The sequence below is a fragment of the Protopterus annectens genome, chromosome 13.part0, assembly GCF_019279795.1.
Source record: "Protopterus annectens isolate FY-2018-M chromosome 13.part0, PAN1.0, whole genome shotgun sequence".
In the NCBI taxonomy this organism is placed as follows: domain Eukaryota; kingdom Metazoa; phylum Chordata; order Ceratodontiformes; family Protopteridae; genus Protopterus; species Protopterus annectens.
In genome coordinates this window covers 763,513,701-763,534,742 of record NC_056747.1, presented here as the reverse complement: position 1 = coordinate 763,534,742, position 21,042 = coordinate 763,513,701, and the positions used below count along the sequence as shown (strand labels likewise).

The window sequence follows — 21,042 nt, the reverse complement described above, 5'->3', positions numbered from 1 at the left end:
TAAGTGAGGTAAATTGATCCTCCCCATAGAACAAGGTGGTGTAGGATTACCTGATTTGAATGGATATTTTAGAGCTCCACTGTTACGGCTCATATGCATAGTGAAAGCAGAAAGTTATAAATCAAAGTAGAAAGGGATGACAGTGAAAAGGGTGTGAACTTTGAAAAGTAAGGAAAGAGCAGGATTTTGAATGCAGATCCGTAAGGAGAATAACAACCTTATCAAATAGTACATTCATAAATTTGCAGAAAGTATTCTGTGAACTAAGCTAACATGGAAATGGAGTAAGATTTTACCAATAGGGATGATTGCAAGTAAGGGTATAGAAAATGGGCAAGGGGAGGCTGGAATTTACTAGAGAAAAGTAGGAAAGGAACAAAGTTAATGGGAGCAAATAACTAGAGAAGGAAAATTAACACAGTGGGATGAAACCAAGCTGATGTTTGGACTGCAGATTAGAGATTACCTTCCCTACCATGTATTGATATCAAAGTATAGTCATAGAGAAAGTGATAGGGTAATGCTAAGTGAAAGACCAGCTCTGCTATTCAGTTCTAGAGCAGATGTTGCTGTTAAAAAAGGGGATAATTAGTAGGGCATATAAAATATTGTACAATAACTAAGAATCAGAGGAAGCTAGAAAAGATTAGAAAGAAAGACTGGAAAGACAATTTACAAAGAACAGTGGGAGGACGTCTGTATGACTCCCAAGTATGTAATAAAGTCCAGAAGGTGTAGGATTTTTGTTTGGAAGTGTTTGCATAGGTATTTTTATATCCCGAGCAGACTTAAGAGAATGCATCTCTAGGTAGAGAGCAAATGCTGGAGGTTTGATGAAAATACAGAGGTAGTTAATTATCTTACATTTTTTTTCTCTCTGCTTGTATTTAAACCTTGTGTTTGTGCTCTTCATGCAGTAGTGCCCTGTATAAACGCAAAGGCCTAGAAGCACGTTTTTTCCCTAAACAGCTGTCAGTGAAACCCTTCAAGCTTTTTGGGTGCTCAAGGAGCATCTCAGATGTGCACTGAGTGAACAGCATTGCTTTATTGATCAACCTTAGTCAATGGAAAGTATAGGTCCCTCTTGTAGTCTCAGAGCTATCAGCACAGTCCAATCAAATGTACCCATTCCCTTCCATAATAAAACGTACAGTAAGAGCCTGCTGTCATGGACAGGCAGTTTCTGGGCACCCTGAAGCAATGTATACTTACAACCACTTACTCTTGAAACAAATAAATACTTTATGTGAGAGATGTAGTTACACTATGAAATTGGAGACAGGACTCTCACATAAGGACAAATCAAATATCAAACAGGTTGTCAGCACACACACTCTTCTCGCACTAAATAAGGACACAACACATAAACCCACATATGTGGAGGTACTAGTAACTTACCAAAAGATCAGAAGCCTCTCAAATGGAAAATATTTACACACAACAATACAAAAAAAAACAACCAAAACGCACAATAACACACACACACACACACACACACACACACACACACACACACACACACACACACACACACACACACACACACACATCTCAGCAAATAAGCCCATAAGGCATAACACCACAAAACCAAATGTATAGGTCATAGATGACTCCATTCTGAGACATATGGATATTCCCCCTCACCAGGCTGGATAAGGAACGGGTTACAGTTAGCTACCTGTTATGTGCCAGGATCCATCAAGTCAATCAAGCACTCAAGTCACTCAACCACAAGTACAGGTATGACTCTCTCATAGTCCATGTGAGGGTGAATGACTTGAGACATACCTCACTGGATTATATGAAGAGAGACATGACTGAGCTCTCAGATTATGTGTCGCACGCAGGTATAAGCCTTAAGCAGCATTATGCCTTCTCTAAGGATGATGCCACAATGCAAACAAAAAATGATTGACTCTTAACAATTGGCTTAGCTTCTGGTGTCAGTCCAAGGGTGTCCAATATCTGAGAGTCTGGGAAGACATGGTCAACTGGTCATGCTGCTTTGCCAGAGATGGTCTGCATCTGTCTCCTCTAGGCTTTCGGATACTGACAAAAGCATTAGCCACCCCTATTGTGCCTTTTTTAGGCAGCGTCAACCAATCTCCTCATCATCATCATCTTCTTTTGGCTGTTCCCGTTAGGGGTTGCCACAGCAGATCACCTGTTTCCATTTCTTCTTGTCCTCTGCATCCTGCTCTGTCACACCAACCACCTGCATGTCCTCTCACCACATCCATAAACCTTATCTTAGGCCTTCCTCTTTTCCTGTTACCTGGTAGCTTCATCCTTAGCATCTTGTTCCCAATATACTCAGCATCCCTCCTCAACACATGTCCAAACCAACATAATCTTGCCTCTCTGGCTTTGTCTCCAAACCTACCAACCTGGGCTGACCCTCTAATGTACTTATTCCTAATCCTGTCCACCCTCGTCACACCCAGCGCAAATCTTAACATCTTTAACTCTGCCACATCCAGTTCAAACTTCTGCCTTTTTGTCAATGCCACCGTCTCCAACCCATATAACATAGCTGGTCTCAATATCCTCTTGCAGACCTTCCCTTTCACTCTTACAGGTACTCGTCTGTCACAAATCACTCCTGACACTCTTCTCCACCCACTCCATCCTGCCTGTATTTGCTTCTTCACCTCTCTTCCACACTCACCGTTACTCTGAACTATTGACCTCAAGTATTTAAACTCATCAACCTTCACCACCTCTACTCCTTGCATCCTCACCATTCTTCTATCCTCCCTCGCATTTACACACATATATTCTGTCTTAGTCCTGCTGACCTTCATTCCTCTTCTCTCTAGAGCATATCTCCATCTCTTCTCCACCTGTTCCCTACTCTCACTACAGATCACAATGTCATCTGCAAACATCATAGTCCATGGGGACTCCTGTCTAATCTCGTCTGTCAACCTGTCCATCACCATTGCAAATAAGAAAGGGCTCAGAGCTGATCCTTGATGTAACCCCACCTCCACCTTAAATGCATCCGTCACTCCCACCACAGACCTCACTGCTGTCACGCTACCCTCGTACATATCCTGTACCACTCTTGCATACTTCTCTGACACTCCTGACTTCCTCATACAATACCACAACTCCTCTCTATGCACCCTGTCATATGCTTTCTCTAAGTCTACAAAAACACAATGCAACTCCTTCTGACATTCTCTGTACTTCTCCATCAACACTCTCAGAGCAAACATCGCATCTGTAGTGTTCTTTCCCAGCATGAAACCATACTGCTGATCACTAATCATCACCTCCCTTCTTAACCTAGCTTCAACTACTCTTTCCCATAACTTCATGTTGTGACTGATCAATTTAATCCCTCTGTAGTTACTACAGCTCTGCACATCACCCTTATTCTTAAAAATCGTTACCAAAACACTTTTTCTCCATTCCCCAGGCATCCTCTCACTTTCTAAGGTTTCATTAAATAATCTGGTTAAAAACCAACCTACTAACTTAACAAAATCCTCTCTAGATAAACTCAAGGTACTGCTGCTTAATGCTAGGAGTCTAAACAAGAAACTGTATTCCCTGGAAGCACTCCTTGTTTTTGAAGATGCTGGTGTCTGTGCACTCATCAAGACGTGGATCAAAGGTGTGGAAAGCGCCTCAGCCATGCGGGACTACAGTGCCTTCCATACATTCAGACCACAAACTGAGTGTGAAAGAACCAAAGGAGGAAGTGTTTCCATCTTCATTAAGGATAAGTATACATTGAGACTGGTCAAACAGTATGACTTTCTTGAGCTACTCCATGTCCAATTAACTTAGGCAAAGCACCCTATTGCATCATAGATAGCTATAGGTCCCCCACCATGAAACAGGAAAAGCTTGCAGCATACTTGAACTTACTGGAGTCAGTTATCATACAGCCCAACACCTTACTCATGGGTGATTTTAATTATCCTACAATCGACTGGGAAACATACACTACCACAAACGTGCTGGCTTAAAAGTTTTTGGACTTTGTCACTGCAAATGCTCTGGAGCAGGTAGTCAGTACACCCACAGGAGGCTCAACTGTCCTGGACATAGTAGTTACTAACATGGAAGAGCATTGCACCCCTATTGCTTGATGTCCTCCCTTGTAAGCTCAAACCATAAATCAGTCTTATTTGATGTAATTATAAGACCACATAATTGCATTGCTTAAGAATTTTTCAAAGACAAATTATCTCCTACTAAGTCATGGTATAAGATGTTTTAAAGCCTCCTCAAGTGCAGATAACATGGACTTCCATGCGGAGGTGTACATCAATGCCCTGCATAACCACTTAAGCAGTTGTATGGAATTGGCTATACCCAATTGGATTAAAAACGGGTCTTGCCAAAAACAAGCCACCCTGGTGGGACCCCTAGTAGAAAGAAACTAATGTCCAGGAACAAGAGGGGAACTGGCTCAGCAGAGGAAGAAATTCTTCGCTAGCTTAAACAAACAAACTAGAGATCTTGTCAAGTCCTCCAAAGCCAGTTACAAAGCAAAAATAGCCTCCCTAGCTAAGGATAATCACAAGGTATTCTTTAAATACATCCAAAATCTGAAAGGGAATACCCAGCTATGTGCTTAACTCGTTGTGGATGGCACCATCCATACCCAACCGGAGGTAATAGCCAACCTGCTAGCTAACAGATTTAGAGTAAACTTCACCCCCCTGTCCCCTCAAGTCATCCCCCAATGTATACATACCACCATTCCTCAGCCTGTTCTCCTAAGAGAGCAGGTCATCTCAGCTCTCTCCAAAGCCAAAAACACAGCATCATTGGGACCAGCCAACATCCTAGGTTGCCTTTTAAACAACTGAATAGATGACCTAGTAGGCCAACTCAGATCCCTGTTTAACCAGAGCCTGCAAACTGGCTATGTTCTAGTAGAATGGAGGACAGCAACAGTAATCCGTCTGCACAAAGGGGGAATATTAACCTACCCTGGGAATTATTTGACTAGACTCATCTACAAGGCCATAGAAAGAATCATTATGGACCTTATTAACAAGGACACAGGTACTCTGCAAACTCTGGACCCAACCCTTGTCAGATTCATTAAAGGTAGATAATCCCAGTTAAACATGGATGACGTCTTTGAGAAAGTCACCAAGGCCCTGGACAAGGGAAAAACAAGGGTGTACTGCCTGTCATGACCTAGCCAAGGCATTTAACACAATTCCCCACTCAGGTATTGTAGAGAAACTCTCCCAATTGTGAATTAACCCTTTTATTACCAGATGAGTAGCAAACTGGCTAAACAACAGGACACACACCGTCAAAGTGGGTTACTTCACCTCTAGCAAAACACTAGTCACCAGTGGAGTACCACAGGGTTCTGTGCTGGACCCCTTATTGTTGGGAATTTATTTCTCAAATGTCCAGGCAAACTTGGATGGCATGTGGCTGACCACATTCACTGAGGATTGCAAACTGGGAGCAATCACTGAGTCCCCCAATGACAATATACTGCAGACAGGGTTAACACAGACAAATAATTGGTGCAAAAGCCACATATTTAAAGCTAAATGTAAAAAAAGACATTATTATCCCTGTTGGGAAAGCTGACATCCCTGCTAATTACTTTATAGAGAGGACCAACTTAAGTGTAGACCCAGTGGAACGTGATCTGGTTACTTATGTTGATAGCAGTCTGAACTTTGACCACCGCATATCCACAGTAGTAAGGAAATCCTTCTGTGTGGCACACCTTATAATTAAAGGCATCACATCTAGATCAAAGGATGCTGTAATTCCATTATACTAGACCCTAAACAGACTAATAATTGAATGCAATACTCCCTTTTGCATGTACTTCACCAAACACCTGCAACAGTTGGAGAGACCACAGAGGTTTCTCACTAATAAATTACAGGGTACACAAAACAAGTCTTACACAGAAAGATTGAAAGGTCTGTCACTGTATTCTGTCTCCTACAGGGTGCTAAGGGGTGAGTTGTACCTGGCTTTACAGGGCAGTTTCTGACCTGGCCCTGATGGAAGTGCTACACATTCATAATTACAGGGTACACAAAACAAGTCTTACACAGAAAGCCCTGTCACTGTATTCTGTCTCCTACAGGTTGCTAAGGGGTGAGTTGTACCTGGCTTACAGGGCAGTTTCTGACCTGGTCCTGATGGAAGTGCTACACATTCATAAATCCAACTGCACAAGGGTCACTATCTCCAGGGATCTTAACCTAGCCTCTGACATGAACAGGTCATGCTGGAGAGAGAGATACATCTCCTAGAGACTGACACTTCTCTGGCACAAGCTTCCAATTCACACAAAACAGAGTCCCTCCTAGACACTCTTCAAATGCAGCCTAGATCAATGGATGGGTGACCGCAAATTCACTCCTGTGTTGGTGCTCTTGTCTCTCTTGGACAGAGGAAGTCGGCATTAACTACCATATACAGGAGAAGGCATTTAACAGACTGTGCACCTTGTCATGGTTAGCCACTCGACACTGTAAATAAATTGCCTCTGGGTGATTTGGTCATGTTGACTAATGCCAACAACAAATGGGCATGGATGTTTACCATTTATAACTTGGTTGAGGACCTGGCCTACTCCGACCTTATGCTAGAGATCCATGCTAATTGTAGGAGGGGACTGTGTGCCTGTGTTGGCCAGTGTGTGCCTCCAATAAAGCCCAGCAGCCCTTGGTCGGTAAGCTGTTGGCTTAGCTGGTGTACAGTTGCCCAGAATGGGTTACCTGGGATAGCTCTGTTGAATGAAAGCTGAACATAAAACCAATCAACCTGTCAAACATGAACTGAAGACGGAGACACTCAATGTAGGCTCACTGACAGGATGCATTTTGGAAGTGGATAACATAATGGTAAGGAGGAGGCTGGGCATCCTCTGCATCCAGGAGTCAAGATGGAAGGAAAGTGAAGTAAAGGCACTCGGCATGGGCACCAGTGTGTACTACTCAGGATGGGGCAGATTTGAAATGGTGTAGGAATGGTAGTAATGGAGAGTCTACAGAATTAGTGACAGACACATGGCAATCTCCAGTCTAAAAATAAGATAGTATTCATAAGGTCACCCTTTGCCCCACAGCAAGTTTGTGACAACAAGGAAAAGAGTGCATTTTGACAGTAGTTGTAGAACCTACAAGATAAAGCAGGACAACTTGAATTGGTGTTGATAATGGGGACCTCAAAGCTCATATAGGGATGGACAGCACAGAATATTTGGACTGACTGGGTTGACATGAATGGGGCAACAGGAATAAAGGAGAGGCCATTCTAGACTTCTGTCTTGCAGATGGCATGATGATGACCAACACACACATGGTTCATTAAGAGAGAGAGTCACAAGATCACACACAAAAGTGGCCAACATGAAACTCTGGTAGACTTCCTGCTAGTAAGGAAAGAGCATTGGGTAGAGTCAGAAATTGCAAAGTCATCAGTGAAACATTTGGCCCACAGCATAAACTGCTGTTGGCCACAATCGGCTGCAAGCAGTGGTCAAAGAAGGCTCTTAAGGTCAACAGTAACTAGGCAAAAAACCTGGAAGTTAAACTGAAGTGAAATTGCAAGAATTCAAAGAATTGGTCAGGGCTCTAGCACCTCAGGAAAAGAGGAAATATGTGGAGTTGAGGAAGAATGGCTGCATCTCAAAACAGCATATGTGGGGGCTATAGAAAGCTAAAATACTGCATTGATAGGTCCTGTCAATATCCCTGGATGCATCTTCAGTAGCATGAAGCATAATTTTAGTTGAACTCCTAGCAACACTGTCTAACCTCAGCCTCAACATAGACTTTGTACCAAATGAGTGGAGAACAGCAACACTCAGTCCTCTACATAAGGGAGGACCCTCCACTGATCAAGGCAGTTATAGACCCATAAGTCTGACCAGTCTAATATGTAAAGCCATGGAAAGGATTATCATGAAGTTAATGAGTAAGTACACAAGGAACTTCCAGGCACTGGATCTGTCGAAGTTCATATTCGTCAAAAGCAGGTCATGCTTACTCAACCTTCTGGAATTTGAACGTGCCAGCAAGGCAAATGATGAAAGTAAAACAGTGCACACCACCTACCTTGACCTAGCCAAGGCCTTTGACACAATCCTCCACTTGGGCATAGTCGAAAAGTTTTGCAAACTAGGAATAAACCCATACTTCACTCACTAGATTGGCAGCTGGCTCACTTATGGAACACAAACAATCAAAGTAGGGCAAGCTACCATCACAAAAAGACCATTCACCAGTGGAATTCCCCAGGGCTTGGTGCTGGGACCTCTGTTGTTTGGCTTCTACATATCCAAAGTTAAAGCCAATGCTAAAGGACTCTCTCTAAGTTTGCAGACAGTTGCACGTTGGGTGCAGTTACTGAATCCCCAAAAGACTTAGCCATCCTGTATGAAGGATTGTCCCAATAAGTGGTGCCAGAATAAGGGACTAAAGCTAAAAGCTTAAAAATGCATTACAGTATCCTTTGGTAAGTCCACTCCCCTGGGAAATACAACATCGACAATATACCCCTGAGAGCTGATCCATCATTTGTGATTCGGGAACCTGTGTAGTTAGCAACATAATTTTCAGCCAACACGTGTCCACTGTGAAGAGGGTGTCCTTCTATATAGAACAGTTTATTAACAAAGGGATTGTTTCTAGGTCCAGGGGAAGTCATTGTCCACCTCTTTTCAGACCTCATAAGTCCACTCATTACGTGTAACATCCTGTTTTGCATGTATCTGTCTGACATATGCTACATCTTTAATATCCACAGAGATGCCTTAAAAAAGAATACTAAGCTTAAGTAATTTGACATATATGTGAACGGTCTCAAACCCCTATCACTATAATAAATCTCTTACAGACTGCTAAAAGGTGACCTGTGTGTGGCATACAAGGCATCCTCCATCCCAACCGTGATGGATCTATTGCACATCAGCAAATGAAACATCACTAGAAATACTAAATCCAGGGATCCTGACTTACTGTGCAACATCAGCAGAATGTTCTGGAGAGAGGAGTATATCTCACAGAGGATATCACTGCTCTGGAACAGACTCCCATCCACGTAAAGCAAAGCTCATCCCTCTCCATAGTCAAGAGTAACTTGGATCTATGGATGGAAAATAGGAAATGTACCCCAGGATTGCCCCATTTCTACTAACTGACAGAGGCAACTGCTAAGTTATATATACCACTCTTAGGGTTATTTTCACTGTGTGTAATATGAAACCAGTCCATAAAAGGTAATGATAAACAAAACACCAGAAGGGTTGGGAAATTTGGCTAGGCTTAAAATGGCTCTCAAGGTATTAACCTATGAGAGATGTGTGGCCGAGCCAAGGATGGAAATAAGGTACATAAGGAAAGTTAGTGTGGAATGCAAAGGTCCAGGAAGTTATCAAAAGAAAGAGAGTGCAGGAAAAAGTGGGAGACAGAAAAGACAGATCAGGCTAAGAAGGAATACTAATTGCCTGACAGAGGCAGAACAATCTCAATAGCAAAGAGCAAGACATCGGATACACGTTACCAGCTTCTGGAAAGTGACTCAGCAGATAGTGCAAAGACACTATATCAAGTTGCAAGGCAAAGACAGAAAAATAGAGAGGATAGTCATCAGACACCCTCCATAAGGGATGTCAGCTTCTAAATCAAGAAAACCCCAGAGAAGCTATACTGCCCCAGGCACAGCCTACAGTAAAAGAGGAAGAAGAGCCCACCCTAGAAAAAGTAAGAACAGCACGAAGGAAAATTAAGTCAGGGAAGCAGCAGGTTCATATGTGGTCTTGGCAGATATGGTTAAGATATTGTGCGACTTAGGGGAGGAATAACTCCAGAGGTTACTTATAGCAGTATAGAGAGAAAGGCAGGTGACTGGTGAATAAGTATTCTAGTGCCAGGGTACAAGAACAAAGGGCATATTTAGAACTGTGGGCAGTGTACAGGTATCACTGCTGTCACACTGCATGACAGCATAGAAAGGATGATAGGTAAATGAATACCTGAAAGGAAGATGGAAGATTAAATAGTTCAGATTAGGATGCAGTACAACTGACCTGATGTTTGCACTGAGATAGATAGTTGAGAAGAAATTAGAGGTAAAGAAAGATTCCAACTAGGCATAACTAGACTTGGAAAAAGCATATGACAAGGTCCCAAGAAAGCTGATTTGGGCAGTCCTGCAATGGTTCAAACTCTGAGAAATGTTGATTGAATTGGAGCAAGCTATGTACAAAGGCCCATTGACACAAGTATGAATACTATTTTGATTCACAGAAGTGTTGTCATTGGTAGTGGATATGCATTAAGGCTCAGATTTGAGCCCACTATTGTTCTTACTGGTTATGCACTACATCAGCAAACCGGTCGGAGGGTACACCTGTTTGCTAGTGAAGATAAAATGTACCAAAACAAGGTGATGGAAAAAGGGGTAAAATAATGCCCAGCAAATGTTAAGACCAGGCAGATTAAGGAAATTAATATGCGGAAAGGTGGTAGGGACTATGACAGAAAAGAAGGAACAGGGCAAAGGGGAGTATTTATTTATATGACTCACTTTTATTGTATTCTTGGGGTGGTGGGTTCACTAATGTTGTATCTCATTCTTCAAGGTTTCATTTACCTCTCTAATTCAGTCAAACAAATGTCTGACACACACACACATTTGAATTAGCTGTGTTCACTTGTTATCCAAATATTGCACTATTTCCATTTCAGATCTTAGTTTTGATCATTTATGGGCAAATAAGAGAGCTTGTCTCCATTCAGACCAAACTTTAGACTTTATATGTACACAGAGTGTCAGGTACTATAGCATATTACAGAAAACAGCAAGACATTTCACCTGATTCAGGCAAAGTCTCCCATAGAACTTTAGACAGTGTTGTAAATTACCATGGATATAAGTCACAACTACAAACAAGAACAAGAATTACTTTTCTGAGGGTAGTCATAGATTTTGTGCAGCAGAAAGCTTTTCTTCCTCAGGATATCTTATTTCTATCAAAATAACTCAGACCAGACACTCCACTTCAGCAAGGGATTCCTCTGGGTCTTGGTTTGCATGGCTTCATACTTTATCTTGATATCCTTGGCAAAATTATATAAAAAGAAACTGCAGTGGTTCCTAAAGAACACTAGGTGCAACATCTACAGCCTCTAGAAACCAAGACTCTTCTATTATCATGCCTAAAAATTATATCCTATTCTGGGAGGAGAGTGTTTGTACCAACTCAGGGTCCCTTTTCATTATACCATAGACAGTACAAACTTTATAAATACAGGCAGTTCAGACAGGATCTGGGGGGGGGGGGTCACACTAGGGACACTTCAGAGGTCAGAGTATTTGGAGCAGGGCTGCTGGCAAAACAGCATATCAGTCAGAAAGAGGTAATGGCTGTTTTCTTGGCCTTAAAGGCCTTCAAATACAAGCTGATTCCAGGAAATCATCAAGTTTGGACAGACAGTACCACAGTTTTGTATTACATAAGCAAGCAGGAGGGGACTCAAGACTTATTCTTATTCAGACTGGCTATGAATATTTGGATACTAGCACAGGAGCATCTTACATTCCCAGTCAGGTCAATCTCCTAGCAGGCTCCCTGAACTGAACCCTCCTAGACCCCAGCTAATGAATTTTGAAAAGGAAAAGGGAAATCTTTCTGGATTTCATTCATCATTGGGGGGTCCTAGACATAGATTTTTGCCTTTTCAGAGAACAAACACTTGAACACGGTTTGCCCCAGAACCTAGCAAATTGGGGCATGGAGAGCAGATGCCTTCTCCTTCAAATGGGCAGATCCCTTCTTTTATGCCTTTCCACTGATACCCCTTATCTGCAGGGTGCTCCTAAAGGTGGGATCAGACAGGCTCAGAGTTATTCTACTTGCTCCTTTCTGGAAACATTAGTTCTCGCTTCTTCTGTTTTTCAGTTGGGGGGTCCAAAGTTTTGCAGCCAGCCCCCAGACTGTGTGTGTTACCTGTTAAGAGAAATTGTGTTTGATGCAGAGAGCTGCATCTGGAAATACTGGTTGTATCCATTTTTGTTCCAAGAGCATGCCCCTCTCCACTGTCAATGGCGGGGATTCAGGCTCCTTAATTACTGGTCCAGAGAGGGGACGTCACAGCATATGTGAAATTTTCATTGAAAACTCCTCATTTCTTGATACACTGGAAAATGTTATGTTACAACCTAAAACCCTAATAATTGATGATTTCAGCTACCCGCCATTAACTGGGAAAACTACTCGGGTACCAACTCTTTTGCTCAATGTTTTCTGGAATTCATAAATTGCAACACCTTGGATCAACTTATCCACACCCCCACCAGGGGCAGCAATATCCTAGACCTGGTCATTACCAACACGGGCAACCAGTGTTCCACACCAGAGGTCAATTCCTCATTGGTCAGATCCGACCAGAAGCTAATCACCCTAGACATCCATTAGGTAAACCACCTTAAAAAATTTCTCCAAACCGAACTTCACGCTTCTTAAGACAGAAGTGGCAAACTTCATGACACCCATGCAGACAGATAATAGAGATAGGACTGCTGACTCCTACACAAATGCACTTTATAAGCACTTACACGGGGGCATGGATTGTGCAATCCCTAACAGAACCAAGATGCTATCCTCCAAAAAAGGAAGCAAATCTGGTGGCCCCTGCCATAAACAAACTCTACAACAGAAGAAAGAAACTGTTGCAGAAAAGAGTAAAATCCCATGATTGGAGGAACTCCCTGATCAGCCTCAGTAAAAAGCTGAGATCCCTCATAAAATCCTCCAAAGCTAGTTACGAAAACAAAATCGCCACTGATTCTAAAGACAACCACAAAGCATTATATAACTATGTCAAGAATCTCAATGGCAACACTCAGATCTGCTCTGAATTACAGCACAATGGCACTAAATATACAGAATCAACTGATATTGCCAACATCCTGGCAGATAGGTTCAGTGCTAACTTTACCCCCTTCTCACCCCCTAAAGGGCCCATCTGTATACTGGAAGAATGCAAAGTTCCTGTAATCACGGCTGCACAGGTAAAAACCACACTCTCCAAAGCCAAGAACACAGCATCTATGGGACCTGACAATATCCCAGGCTGCGTTCTACATGAACTACAGAATGAACTGGCACCCCACCTAAGTACCATGTTTAGTCATAGCCTCACCTCAGGCTTTGTGCCCACTGAATGGCGCACAGTGATGGTTATCCCACTCCACAAAGGGGAGCCACCACGGACCCCGGAAACTACCACCCTATTAGCCTGATGAGCCTGGTCTACAAGGCTATGGAACACATCATCATGGAACTTATAAACAATGACATTGGTAATCTCCAAACTCTGGACCCCACCCAGTTTGGGTTTGTAAAAGGCAGATCATGTCTCCTAAACGTGGTAGACTTCTTTGAAGCAGTCACCAAAGCCGTAGACGAGGGTAAGGTGGTTCACACAGCCTATCCAGATCTCACCAAGGCTTTTGACATCATACCTCACTCTGGAATTATAGATAAACTCACTAAACTAGATATAAATTCCTATATCACAAGATGGGTTGCCAACTGGCTCACTGACGGAACCCACACTGTGAAAGTAGCAAACTCCAAATCTGACTTCAGACCAATGACAAATGGAGTACCACAGGGTACAGTCCTGGGTCCCCTCCTGTTTGGTATCTACTTCTCAGAAGTACAGGCTAACACAGAAGGTCTTTAAGTTCGCAGATGACTGCAAACTAGGAGCCATAATCGAAACTCCTAATGATGTGGACATCCTACAAAAGGGCCTCACTGAGACGGATGCCTGGTGTCAAAGCCATGGCCTTAAGCTCAATGCCAAAAAGTGCATTGTCGTCCCTTTTGTTACAAACTCTGTACCCATGAACTTCCACATAGGCGATAGTCTACTTAACACAAAGTGTGATGAGACGCTGGGACATAGGTGGACAATAGTCTCTCATTTGATAATCACATCTCCACAGTAGTCAGGAAATCCTTCTACGTGGCACACCTCATCACAAAAGGTTTCTCATCCAGGAAAAAAGAGGTCATTGTTCCCCTCCACTTGTCACTCATTAGACCCATTATAGAGTACACCGCCCCCTTTGGTGTGTACCTCACAAGACATCTACAACAACTAGAAAGGCCACAGAAATACCTCACAAAGAGGATTACCACCCTCAAACAGATGCCTTATGAAGACCATCTCAAAAAAACTCCAGCTTTACTCCATCACATATCACCTACTCAGAGGCTTTCTCTGTCTAACATACAAAGCTATGTCAACCCCAGAGCAGTTGGACATGCTCCACTTAAAAAAATCCCAATCCCTCTGAGCTACACGCTCTAGGGACCTAAACCTTGTCACCACAATAAACAGAACATGCTGGAGGGATAGATTCCTGTCCCAGAGACTTCCCATACTCTGGATCAAGCTACCTATCTATATCAAACAAAGCTCCTCATTAGCACTCTTCAAAAAAAATCTTGATGATTGGATGGGAGATAGGAAATTCACTCCGGGGATCACTTTTGTGGTTCTGCTGGACAGGGGCACAGGAAAATAATTTTCTTGGGTGGCGAAAGCCAGGGTACCTTTTTGTCAAGGCGTATATAGGCCCTAGGGCCAATGGCCTAGTACCAACCTATGAACCTATAAAGCTTCTTACCCAGAACAAGGGGTCTGTAATTCACCCAAACCTGACAACCTTCAAGCTCACAGCTTGGAGAATTGGATTTTGACCACATCCAGGTACCCTACTCACAAGATGTCCTATCCATTCTGAAAGAGGCTAGAAAAAAGCAAACAATAGAAATTCTTACTTAGTTAAATGGAAAAGGTTTTCTTTCTAAAGCCAATCCAACGATATTCTATTTTCACAAACTAACATATCACAAATATTTGAATACCTCTCCTTCCTGTTCAAACAAGAATTATCCTCTTTCAGTATTAAGGTTCGTATCTTGGCATTCTCTGCCTGCCTTCCAAGTTCGCCCATCAGACCACCTAAAAGAGAACCAGTTCCTTCCTGGGACTTGAATTTTGTAGTTGGAAAAACTTTGTCATCATTTAAACTGACAGCTTCAGCTCCTGTCAAGCATTTAACATGGAAACCTGCTCTGCTTCTAGCTCTTACCTCAGCCAGACATATCTCTGAGCTGTAAGCCCTAGTGTGCAAGAAGCTCCTCCTGTTCTTCCACAAGGATATGGTCACCTTTAAAAACAGCCCCTCCTTTATGCTTAAGGTGGCTTCAGAATTATCCCTGAATCAAGCCATTCATCTCCCTGGTGTTCTTACCAAATCTACAAAGCAAAGGAGAGAGGATTCTGCATTCCTTAAGATGTGCAGAGACAGTTGAGATATTACTTTCACATGACTAATTTCTGAAACAGATCAGACAAACTGTTGGTAGTGTTTGTTGAAGATACGCATGAAAAACCTGTGACAAAACAAATTGTTTCAAAATGCATTGCTAGTTGCATCATGTCTTGTTATTCTCACCATGGCAAACAACTTCTTTGTCAAGTCAGAGCTTATTTCACCAGGCATGTCTGCCATTACCACTTTTCTAAAAGGGGTGCCCACTCAAGCCATTCTAGAGACTGCAGCTTGGTCATCTGCCCCACACCCTCTCTAAACATTACCAACTTAGTAAGTTTTAAGGACTAGAGCTGAGATCACTTATGCCATTTTGCAGATCGTGTCCCCAGCCAATACTTCTGTCCAAACACCCTCTGGGAGTCTTCCCAAGAATCAGTACTGCAACATTCACTGTGATGAACATAGTACAGATGTGTCTATATTTACCATAATTGTAAATGTTTGAGTCGATCAGTTTTGCAGTACCCTCTCCCATCCTCCTTCCCCTCTCTTCTTTCATGAATCCTTATCTTTGGTTGTTGTGAATCTCATTTCCCAGCTTCAACCCCCCCCCTTTTACTTCTCCCCTTTAGATTAGGGTCTTTGATCTATACCCAGGATAGCTACGAAGGTCGTGCTATTTCTCAGAACCATCGGACTCTGTTGTCTTGACGAGAAGAACCTGAAGATGGCACTCGCTGATGCCATTTTATACCCTGATGTCTGGACATTAGTCTGCATGAACATCTGCCAGCTGGAGGTTGGTGAAAAGACTCTGCTGTTCAGACTGGCCACATGCTTCTTCATGCCAGGAAGACCCAATAATCAGTACTAGAACATTGATCTATTTAAAGATCTACAGTTATGGTTAAGTGTAGACCCAACAGTACTTTCTTGCTCAGAGCTTTGCATTATGCAGGTGACTGACAGCAACAAATCCAGGGCTTTTGGTTGAAGCTTGTTAGCAACTTAAAGCATTAATCCTCAGTGGTATGCTGCCCAGGGCATTAAAATAACTATCCAACTTCTGATCCATTTTGGAATATAGCAATGCAAGATTGTATAGATGTGTAAATGTTGTACTTCATACCAGAGTGCAAGAAAAGCATCTCTCTTTTCAGTGTAAAGAGTTTGTAAATAATGGATTTGCTGACAACTGCCTTGTTATATTTTATTGTTTTTCCCGATAGGAATGGTAGAGAGCCTGTTCCAATAGAGGCATGGAGGCTCTTGGAACTTGCTATCAGGAATGGTTGCTTCAAAAATTTTACACTTCTGCTGGATTGCTGTTTTCCTTTTTTTTATATATAAAGTTTAGTAAGAGTTTTGCATCAGTAGAACTATGCTTCACAACCTTCTTAGACCACAAGAGAATCACAGCATAGGCTGGCTGGTTAATAATTGCTCTCTGGCAGTTTGCACTATCACTTTTGCTGACCTTAATGGAGTACAGGTATGGTATGACAGCTTCTGTCTTTAGTTCAGGAAGACTCCATCCCTCAGGTCTTTTGTGGCTTATGTCATGGAATTCCTCTCTTTATTTCTTGCTGGCCATGATGCCTATACATAACTGAAGGTGGTAAAGTTGTATAACAGTGCTCACAACAGATATTTAAATAAGTTATATTATCAGCAGATGATCTGAGTGAGGGACTCTCACTGATTAGGGCCCCACCCAGTATTAATGTGTACTTCATTTTCTGCCCCCACCACTGTCTGTGACTACATTGGACTAGCCTTAAGTGTCATTTGTTTTTTTACTTGTAAGAAAGAGTTCAGACCCTATGATTTATATAGATAGTACTGGTATCTCATTGACACGATTGTGGGCAGCTGATGTATTATCATCTCCTGTTAATTGTTTTCAGTTAGTAAATGTACTAGTGAAGCATTTTCAAAGCGCTGTTTTTTGGAGGGTGTCATAACTGTTTTATATTTGTTTACATCTGTTCAATTAGTAATAGTATGTTATGGCTGTACAAACATTCTGCTTGTCATCTGTTTTCCAGAAATGCCCATGTTCCACCGTGTCTGTTTTCTTTTTTATATATTTATTTGTTATCCTTTCCCTTGTTCTATCTTTTGATGAAACCCGAATGCAGTCAAACCATTAGATACGCAGATGCATCTGTTGTAATATAAAGGTATAGTTAGAATTTCTAAGGTTATGCAACATCCTGTTTTTATTAATTGAGAACCCAGCGTGAACTGTAGTTGTGGGTGGGACTTTTGGTTAAAGTGCTACTTACTGGAATGTATTTACTACCTGTGCTTTAGGGTTACCACCTGTCCCACTTTGCTAGGGACAGTCCCTCTTTGGGCAGTTGTGTCCTGCAAAAAAAAAAATTGAAAAAAATGACAAATGTCCTGAGATTTTAGGACAAAAATGTCTCCTATATTTTCTTTAATAGTTGCATAAAACAGTTATTTTCTATATGAAACACCTAAATGTTATAAGAAACAGAATAAGTGAAGTTCTGTCCTTTGTAAATTGTAACTGGCCGTGGGTGTGTTTTGCCCTACAAAATCTGACGTTTCTGCAAAAAATGTCCCACTTTGAGCATTTGAAAAGGTGGCAACCCTAGCCTTAGTTAACAATAACTGCCTATTTGATAAAGCGTGAAGTAGCCATATAATACATATGATTTTTCGATGTTATGTTTCAGTATAAACATATTTGGTGTATACATTTAAAATGTCTGATAATGTGATGACACCGTGTCAAATTTAGAAATTTGCAAAGGCACCTGGTGTGCCAATCTTTACCTCTAATAGGACAGGAGCATAACTTAATGTTTGCATCCACTTATGTAGCCTGATATCTACAGTCCGCCAAACCCGTAGAAGCTTGTCGCCATATATTTTGTGATGCAGCTAATTTCTTATTTTTTAAAGATGATTACTTGTTAATGGTTCTCTCTTTTTTACTTACTGCTAGCCAAAATATGTTCATATGTGCCCCAGTTTTCGTACTGTCACACACACACACTGCACGCATACTTATCTTCAAGCAGACCTGTGGGAAAACTTAACTACAGTAGCGTGTTTTTTGGACAGTGAAGGAAACAACCAGAGTATCTAGATAAATGCAGTCTTTGTGTACCATATTATGTGAAATGGGGTAAGCGTGGTTGTATTAACTAAATTAGTTTGGTGACTGCTATTTTACTTTATTTACACTTAAGATAGTGCAAGAAAGTAAGCAGTGCCACAACGATAGACTCCGCCCCCAATGATTTGTCTCGCACACTTTCCGAGGGTGGGGGTTGCTTGCGCGGAGTTTTGAGGAAAGCATCTGAGGACACTGGTGGGAATACGGGCCCGGGTGAGACGGGGATCTAAAATCGTCAGCAGCAAAAGGTGGAGTTATCGGGTGGAGCTTATGACGTTGGACTCCACTGTCTGTGACTGCCATGGTGTTTCGTATAGGAAGCGAGTACATGCGGAAGGCACTTGGTAGTTTCACTGCAGTATCTGTTCTACGATCTTTATTTCCTGGATCTGTGCGGGAAGTGCAGTTGCTAGGTATGTGGGCACCGCTGAAACCACCACCGATATCATGACAGCAGCTGGTACTGGTCATCAGATCAGTTTGATGTGCGAGTCCTAAACTACTTGGGACCTGGTGCTTTAGCTGAAGGGGTAAAGAGCCGGATCAGTAGCTGTAGGGAACGCAAGACTGGGCTGAGGTCAGCGGCAGTGTGGATTAGGGAGTGCGGTTGCCTCGAAACTTCTCTTATCCCGAATACCTAGCGATTGTCCCGATGACGGTAGGGGGTATTGCGGCGGGCGGGAGGCAGCCGGGGTCGGGCTACATCTGTGCATGTTGCGGTGTCAAGATGCTACCATACTTCTCGGAGAATGCAGTGATCAACCAGAACACCATCAACCAGCTGTAAGTATAGATACATTGATTTAGGGAATGACGTGAGGGTGTTGTGCGCTTGTTTATTGCCTTGCACCTCTCTTGCTGTTTCTTGTGAAGGCAGTATTGCATGTAGGAAGTGGGGTCATTAAGTAGTGCAAGTCAGAAGCTCTGTCAGTGGTTAAAGCATGTGGCTTTTTACTGTGTTGCCCTGTTGACCGAGCAAGTATGGTTTCATGCTGTTATTTCCTTATTGCAAACGATGCTTGTGTTACTACAGATCATCTGGGTGTTTGTGTGTTTTGAAGGGAATACTTGACATCCATAATTGTTTTTGGAAATGTGCTTTGTCAGTTTAGTGTCATCTCTGTAAGTATGGATGTTAATACACTGAGCTAAGTATAGGGAAGCATAAGCTGGATTCATTTACAATTTTAAGTATCCTGTTTAGTTGAAGAAGTCTTGCACAGCACTGAGAAAAAAAGATTTTACAAAATTGTCCCGGAAGAATTGGGAAGTGTGTGGGTTGCACCAGTCACACAGCAGTTTGTTTTGTTAAGATGTGCAGCATTTGCAGTATTTAGTGGGCCAAATAGTAATGTACAGTTCTGTGAAAAGCACATTAAACACATCCTTGTTACAGTTTTGTGAAATTGTTAGCGCCTCTTTTACAACTGATTGCTCAGTTGATTTTAAAAGTGGTAGTATGGCCTATTAAATTCTAGAGTGTTTGAAGTGTGTTTGGCATAACCAGGGAGTACTTGACTATTCGGACAATGCTTCTTGCAGTACTGGAGGAATTTGGTTTGTTGTTAAAGCTGGAATATATTTCAGTAAGTAGTTTAAACCTTTTGTTGTTTTGTTGTTGGGACACGTTGACTTGGTGACTAATGCTTATTGGTACCCAACACTGAGTCTCCATAACATGAAGTAACAAGATCCCGTGCTAGAGATAGTGCTATAAAAAGGCTGCTGGGCTGAGCACTTGTAACGTAGACCTGATCCTCCTTACCAAAAGAAGGGTTTGGGGAGGCTGGACTGATAGATTTTAACAAGGTATTTCTGTTTCCTTCTCCTCCCCCTCTCTCTAATTCATAAAAAAATTCTGTTGTTTTCCCATCTTGCCACTCTGAGCTGCAGTGTCAGTCTGATACTGTCCTCCTATTTCCTGTTACATCTCTCAACAGAGTTATTGTAATAATATTTTGTGCAGAACTTGTTTTTTTTATATGGTGGTGAATAATGTAGCACTTCTGTCTTTTTTTTTTTTTCTTTTCTTTTGCCCTGTAGAGGGCCTTGTATACTAACACCTCCTCCCAGAGTCCTAATTTCATTAAAAAAATGAGTTGTTGGTAGTCTTAGCAGTCTGCTGTTAATAATGAAACTTAAGAGATTGGCACCTTTATTAGTTTAAGACTTTGAGAAAACACACTTTTGCATGAAAAATCATCCAATAAGTTATAGTAGTCTCTTTAAAGTGAGCTGATCATGTTGTCATAGTCCATTGAAGTCTTAAGATGTAAAATTGTGTATGTATGTATTCCATTGGTCCACTTGTTTACTAAATGTAGGTATTGTTTTCAAAATACCAACCAGAAAAGTTAGTTAAGGGAATGCATGATTGCTCTGATTCAGAACATAACATTTTACTATCTCGGCTTTTGTTTGCCTGATGTGGCTAGAAAAGTTTTTTATTTCTTGTGCAGTTACATCACTGCATGCATTTGGAGATGCTTGTCGTGGGTATAATAGCTCCAAACTCATATTCTGTTTATTACCTGTGACTGCTGTCAAGTGTGTTTGTTTGTTTTTCTTTTAACATGCAA

General features: G+C 41.9%; 1 protein-coding gene across 3 annotated transcripts in view; it reads left to right on the top strand.

The window, feature by feature from the left end:
• SSH2 (slingshot protein phosphatase 2) overlaps positions 1-21,042 on the top strand; it is a 1,225,984-nt gene that overhangs the window by 1,023,512 nt on the left and 181,430 nt on the right. Inside the window, exon 1 of one of the 3 annotated variants that reach the window (XM_044054468.1) lies at positions 18,741-19,246. The exons of the other annotated variants lie outside the window; for them this stretch is intronic. Within the exon in view, the coding sequence (XP_043910403.1) occupies positions 19,116-19,246 (131 nt within the window). The 5' untranslated portion in view covers positions 18,741-19,115. Of the gene's footprint in view, positions 1-18,740; positions 19,247-21,042 lie in introns of those variants that run through there. 3 annotated transcript variants of the gene reach the window in all.